At 63.5% G+C, this 6,453-nt stretch overlaps 1 protein-coding gene across 1 annotated transcript in view; it reads right to left on the bottom strand.

The window, feature by feature from the left end:
• Positions 1 to 801: 801 nt before the first annotated feature.
• TLE2 (transducin like enhancer of split 2) overlaps positions 802 to 6,453 on the bottom strand; it is a 26,999-nt gene continuing 21,347 nt past the window's right edge. Inside the window, 9 exon segments of the mRNA XM_026864938.1 lie at positions 802 to 957; positions 1,040 to 1,116; positions 1,225 to 1,375; positions 1,455 to 1,602; positions 1,711 to 1,958; positions 3,040 to 3,289; positions 3,628 to 3,704; positions 4,110 to 4,270; positions 5,490 to 5,631. Of these exon segments, the coding sequence (XP_026720739.1) occupies positions 850 to 957; positions 1,040 to 1,116; positions 1,225 to 1,375; positions 1,455 to 1,602; positions 1,711 to 1,958; positions 3,040 to 3,289; positions 3,628 to 3,704; positions 4,110 to 4,270; positions 5,490 to 5,631 (1,362 nt within the window). The 3' untranslated portion in view covers positions 802 to 849.

The following is a 6,453-nucleotide window of genomic DNA, read 5'->3' as shown; positions in this document are numbered from 1 at the left end:
GCCATCCCTGAGCAGCCTTGGCAGGCTGTGGGGGAGAGGCCAGCGCTGGAGGAAGCGGTTTTTGAAGGAAATGAGATGTGAGCAGTCGGCGCTGGCTTATCGGTCTGGCTTCCTGCCAAAGCCGCTGTGGGGGAAGCGGGGCTGGTGCGAGCGCCTCGGAGCGCGGGAGGCCGCGGCGGGGACGCGGGGTGCTGCGGCTGCCATGTGCTGCTGCCACAAGGCCCAGCGCCCCAAGCCAGGGCAGGAGCCGCTCCCCGCAGTGGGAAAGGCCCCTCCAGCGCTGCGGGGCCTCTCCTGGCACCCCCAGCTCCATGTCACCTCCCGGCCGTTGCAGCTTCTGTGCCCCCCAGGGCTCTGCACCCCAACTGCCTCTGTGGAGGGGCTGAGCCCCTGCGCCGTGGTGCCCTTTCAAGGGATAGGGGCTGGCGGTACCTCCCCCAGGACCCGTTTCCATCAGCCCCAGGCCCACCACCAGACCAGCCCCTCTTTTGTTCCTTTTTATTAGTAAGGGATTGAAAACACAGTTAAATACACTTTACTGATAATTTACAGCTGTTTCTGCAGCAGAAAACGGGTGCCATTAAATCAGTAGCAGTATTTCAGGAGCAACACTGTCACTGCAGCCACTCCTGGCCCCCCGCCCCGACTGACAGGCCCCAGGGGGCCCAGACCAGCCCTCGCCGACGGCCACGACCAAGGCTGCCCTGTGCCCCCCTGCCCCGCACTGGGCAGGAACCAGGGCCTGGCCTTGTTCTGGCAGAGGAGGGAGAGCAGGGCTGGCTCAGCACCAGAGGCCTCCACCAGCCCCAGCCCCTGCCCGGATGGCAAGGGATGGTGGTGGCCAGGACCTCAGTAAGCCACCTCGTAGACTGTGGCCTTCTTGTCGCCAGAGCCTGTAACGATGAATTTGTCGTTGATGGAGATATCACAGCTCAGCACTGACGAGGACTCTTTAGACTGAACAGGAGAGAAGTGGGGGGTGAGGGCGGCGCTGGCAGCTGAAGCCGCCGCCATCGCCCCCTCCACAGCCGCCCCCCACCTGGAAGATGCTGGCGCCGTAGGGCGTCCGCCAGGCATTCAGCAAGTTGTCCTTCCCCGTGCTCACGAACCACTTCCCTGGGGCAGGAGACAGAGTGTGTCATCATTTGGGGAGCTGGGCGTGGGGAGGGGACACCGAAAGGCCCTGTCAGGGGCTGTACAGAGCCTGAGCAGGCGCTCGCCTACCGCAGGAGGCGAATTTGAGGGAGAGGACGCAGCTCTCGTGGAGGTGCAGCTGGTACTTGTCCGGTTTGGTGACGTGCAGGATCTCCACGTTGCTGCTCTCCATGCCCACTGCCAGCCACTCTCCCGTCGGGCAGTACCCCAGGGAGAAGATCTGGGGACAGACGGACTCAGGCAGCGGCAGGGAAGGTCCCAGCCGGCCCCGCGCTGCTCCAGGCCAGCCCTGAGCCTACCTGGGAGCTGAAGTCGTGCTGCTGCAGCTGACGCCCTTCCCGCAGGTCCCAGCACCGCACCGTGTTGTCCAGTCCCCCTGTCCACAGCTTGGTGCCATAGTTAGAGATGTCGATGCAGCTGGCACCGTCTGTGTGGCCTTGAAACTGCCTGGGAAGGATGGGAAAGGGAGGGCGAGGGCACGGCCGTCAGGGCTGCCAGCGCCCCAGGAGCCAGCACCCTGCCGTGTCCCTGCCCCGTGCCCTCGCCCCGGCTCACCTCACCAGGGTCTGGTTCTGCAGGTCCCACACCACGATGTTGCCGTCGCTGCAGCAGGAGAAGCAGACTTTGGCGTCAGGGCTGATGGCCAGGGCGTAGCAGGCGGGGGCAGAGGAGGTGAGCTCAGCCTTGATGCGGGGCGTGGGGGCCGCCAGGTCCCAGATGGAGAGGGTGCTGGCCTCCCCCCCCACGATCAGGCTGCGGCCGTCAGGCAGCAGCTTGCAGGAGCGGATGTAGTTGTCGCGGTTCTGGGGTGAAGGAGGGAGGACCCCATTAACCCCTTCCCCTCCAGCCCTGCTGCTCCCACCCCAGACTGCCTGGTCACGCCAGCAGCTCATCCTGAGGGCAGGAGCAGCAGAGCAGGGCAGACCCCTGCCCCTCTCCCGGGACACCCCATCCCCTGCCCAGAGCAGCCACCCTAGCCAGCCCCTGCCAGAGCCCCCCTCACTCTATTCCTGCCCCATGAACGGCCTCGGGGACCCCCTCGCCCCACAGCGTCCCTGCAGCAGCCGCCTGGCAGACACAGCCCGTGACGAGGGGCAGCTGGGAGGCAGCTCCAACAAGCTGAAACAGCCCGTGGCTCCGAGCACTAAGACACCATTTTCCCCAGCTCCCGAATTTCTGATGCAGCTTGAAATTATCATGACTCAGTCATTTCCTTGTTTATGCATCTGTATCTTCAAGGTCAGCACCGTCCAAGAATAATATTTGTCAGGCTGCCCAGACCCCGAGGCCAGCAAGTCGAGGAAAGGACTTGGGTTTGGGCTGTTCAAAGCAGGCACAGGGACTCCAATTCCAGCAGCACGTTTTAAATAAACCTCAAAGAACACAGGTTAAAAATACTCTCAGGTGATAGCCGTGCCTCCAGCATGGCTCTGCCGAGTTGCTGTGGTCTGACAGTCCAGTTAATTTATTTTTAAAAGAAATAGGACTTCTCCCTCCAGCCAGACTCACACAAGCAAAAGCAGAAAGGACAGAGCTGAATCTGAACGATGCTCCAGCCCGTCTAATCCTGGCCTGGACGCGGTCTCGGGCTGGGGGGTCTGACACTAGCAAAGGTCTGTCTTAGGGCAGGTGCTGCCGGACAGAGCAGTGCCAAGGCGGGGTGTAAAGCCTCCCAACACCTTTGGGCTCTCAGAGCAGAGGGGCAGCGCAGGGCAGCGGGCAGCCACCGTCCCTCCCCCGCTGAGAAGCACACAGTGACTCTCCCCGGAGCATATCACCACTTCAGGCTCCTGCTGCACCCCTGAGCCCACTGGTGGGGAGCCCAGACTCAGTGGCCCAGCGCAGGGAAGCGAGCGGTGCTGGCACGGTGGGGCCCCTCCTTACCAAGCAGTCCAGCTGAGCCACGGCCGACTTGGTGCCTGGCTGCCCCACGTCCCACACCTTCACGCAGCCCTTGCCCCCTGTGTAGACGTGTCGCGTGGAGTTGCTGATGGTGACAGCGCAGACCACCTCGCCATGGGTCAGGGTGTGGAGCTGCCGAGCGTGGCGGGGGATGCCGGAGCCGATGAGGGCATCCGGGGGGAACGGCACCGGCTGCATCTGCCCGTCAGCGCTGACATGGAAGGAGTAGGCGCTGGAAGGGAGCAGGAGAGGCCTGAACAATCCCAGCCTGACGCCTGCATGCAGTAGCTGACCTCTCCCATTAGCCCTGCTTGAGCCAGGTGGAAGGTGTCTGGTGCACTCTGGGCTAATGAGGGATATAATTAACCAGCTCCTTGTTACCACCAGCTGCTCAGAACCAAATGACAGCCTTGGGTTCAAAAGTGGAGAGAAAGTGCAGCCAGGCCCTGCCCTACACCTGCTGGGTGCAGAAAGGAGCCGTGGGGAAGGAGACCTCCCCCCACGCCGAGCTCTGGCCTTGGCCCCTCGCTGCCCACCCCCCCTGCAGCCCCGGCCTGTGGCCGCACTTACGGCTTCACCCCAGGGACGGCAGAGAGTGAGGAGGAGATGGTGCAAGTCCTCAGGTGAGGGTGCGACTCAAAAGCCACCTGCACAAAACAAAAGGGCACAGGATGAGTGACATGCAACCCCCCAGGAGGGGACATGAAGGCTGGGTCCATGCCTGTCCCCACATGCCCTGGGACGGGGCCAGCCCAGCTCTCTGCAACATCCCTGCTTGCTGCTTCCTCCACATGCAAGTGACAGAGGCCAAAACGGGGTCCCAAAGCCAGAGCCACACACCAGTAGGACCAGTGGGGGCTTCTCCAAGAGCTCTGCAGCCTCCACTGGCCTCACCACCAGACGCCTCCAGAAGGGAGCCCCTGGTGCGGCTGCAGGCGCCGCCCGAGCTCATCACCAACACACCCATCAGGGACGGCGCATGCACAGGACAGCGGGGGACACCGGCAGGGCCATGGCCTGCAGGCGGGCGGGCCTGGCCCCCAGACACTTACCATCGGGGCCCGGCTGCACACCACGGCGCTGCTGACCTGTGGCGAGAGGTGGATGCCCATGTAGATGCTGGGGGCCGGGAGCTCCCCATTGAGGGAGGCGTGAGGCACCATCCCGAAGGAGGACGTGTAGGGGCTGGACACACTCGGCGGACTGCGGAGAGCTGCACGGGGAGAGGCCTGCTCACTGGCCCTGGCCGACGGGCGTGAGCAAGCGTCACCCCGGGGGACAGGGCACCCGGCAGAAGCTGGGCAGCACGTGGCGGTGTCACCTCTGCACCAGGCCCAGCCAAGCCTGGCGTGAACCAGAGGCTCCGGAGGAGGGCGGGCGGGTCACGGACTGGGAGCCAAAGACCAGAGGGGCAGCCCCCAGTCAGTCACAGAGCTGGGATGCAGAGCCCGCACAGGAGAGCAGAGGGCTCGGTCCTTCCACAGGCAGCACCACGGAGCAGCCACCGACCCGCAGAAACCCCAGCTCGGTTGCCAACGCCTCAGTCTTGGCCAGGGCACGTTACTTGCAGCTGATGGCTAAGTGGCTCTACCTCCGGGGTTTCAATGGCTTATTGAAATCGATTCCAATTCAATTTTTGCTAAACCACTGTAATTTTCTAGCCAGACAAGGGTTTAATGTCTCCAGTCCCGTCTCTATTTCTCCCACGGGCTTGCTGTCCCTCTCCCATCACCTTCTGGCCCCTTTGGCGAGACAGTGGCCAAGCTGTTCCAGAGACCCAAGGCTCCCCTAAATGTCTTCAAGGAAATGGAGGCAGGAAAATGGGGCACAACCAGTTCACCATCAGCCACCAGAGAGGCCACTACTGAGCACTCACCCCCTTCCCCTTTGCTTTCAGAAGGTGGTGGCCATTGACGGGGACTCCTGGGTCAGCTGGATCCCGCCCAGCGTCTCCGCAGCACCCGGCGCACCCAGCCCCCCACCCCTGTGGAGATCCTCAGCCCCACGGGGAGACCCGTCACGTCCCGGCCTGCCGCGTCCCCGTGTGCTGCTGGTGGCGCTCAGCCACCCCTCCTACCCCTGCAGCCAAGCCCTGGAGCCTGCAGCTTCACATAGCAACAGCAAAATGACAACTCATCAGAGGAAAAAATGATGATCTCCAGACAAAAGACCTGCTCCCCCCCAAGCACCTGCAGCGAAGAGCTCCATGCACCGATGCCACCTCCAGCGGGTCCAAGCCCCTGGGAAAGTGTCAGCAGGCGGGTAACTGCACGTACAGGCACATGCTGGCCCCAGCCAACACCTTTGGTCACGCAGGGCAGAACGGTGGCCCCGGCTCTGCTGCGGGAGGTAGTATCCTGCCTCCCCTGGCCCCAGCCCCGCGACACCATCTGCGGCAGAGCACGACCCCCCCACCGTCCCCAGCCACTCACTGATGGTGTCGGTGGCGGGCGCCTTGCCAGGGGGCTGCTGGGATGGGGCGGCTGAGCTGGGCCCGGGCCCGGGCGTGAGGGAGTCGCAGGGTGGTGGGGAGGTGCAGGGCTTGGCGGCGGGCACGCCGGCCGGGGCATCGCTCTACGCAGGAGAGGGAAGAGCAGCCTCAGCAGTGGGACCTGCCTGGGAGGGAGACCCCCCGCACCCTGCACCCGCTGGCGGCCTTGAGCCCACCAGAAGGGTCGGGGCACCAAGGGGCAGCTCCGGGCACGGTGGGGCGGACACCTGGCCACCCTGTGCCCCATCCCCTCCCCTCCTCCTTCGGCCCGCGCACCCTCCCAGGAGGAAGCAGCCCCACGTCCCCTCTCCCCCCTCGGGTGCAAACACCGGGCGCAAGCCCCTGGTCGCCCCAAATGGCCACAATCCTACAGCACCGGCCGCTGGCACGGCTCCACAGGGCCGATACACAGATTTGCTGCTCCCTGGTGTGGAACCCCCTCTACAGGGGGGACACCCCCATCCCTGCCTGTGCCGAGCAGGACCAGGACGCCTGGGACCAACCAGCCTCTCTGAGCCCCACAGCTATTTCATTCCTCTCTTTTTTCTTGCCTCTCTTATTTCTTCCTCTTTTTCTGCCTGGGGATTTTGTCGACACCAGCAAAGGAAAAAAAAATTAATAACAGAGAAAAGCTACGTGCTGTGCTGGCAGATTGCTCAGGGCGCTTTGTCTGCTCTAATCCGATTGTGCCGGGGAGCTGCCGCTTGCTGCTCCCCGCGGCCCCCAGCCGGCTCCTGACCCCGGGATGGCGGGGATGCATCGCTTTGGTCCCCGCGGCGGCTGGCAGGGCTGAGGAGTGGCAGAAACGTCCCTCCCCCTTCCCGCACGCTGATGTTTCAATCTGAGCATTGGGCTGATGCTCGGCAAGGAGGAAGGGAAAAAAAAAAAAAAAAAAAAAAAAAAAA

This window comes from Athene cunicularia, assembly GCF_003259725.1.
Source record: "Athene cunicularia isolate RWA chromosome 28 unlocalized genomic scaffold, athCun1 chr28_part1, whole genome shotgun sequence".
NCBI classification, from domain to species: domain Eukaryota; kingdom Metazoa; phylum Chordata; class Aves; order Strigiformes; family Strigidae; genus Athene; species Athene cunicularia.
The sequence above is the reverse complement of the archived record's forward strand: the minus strand, read 5'-3'. Positions and strand labels throughout refer to the sequence as shown.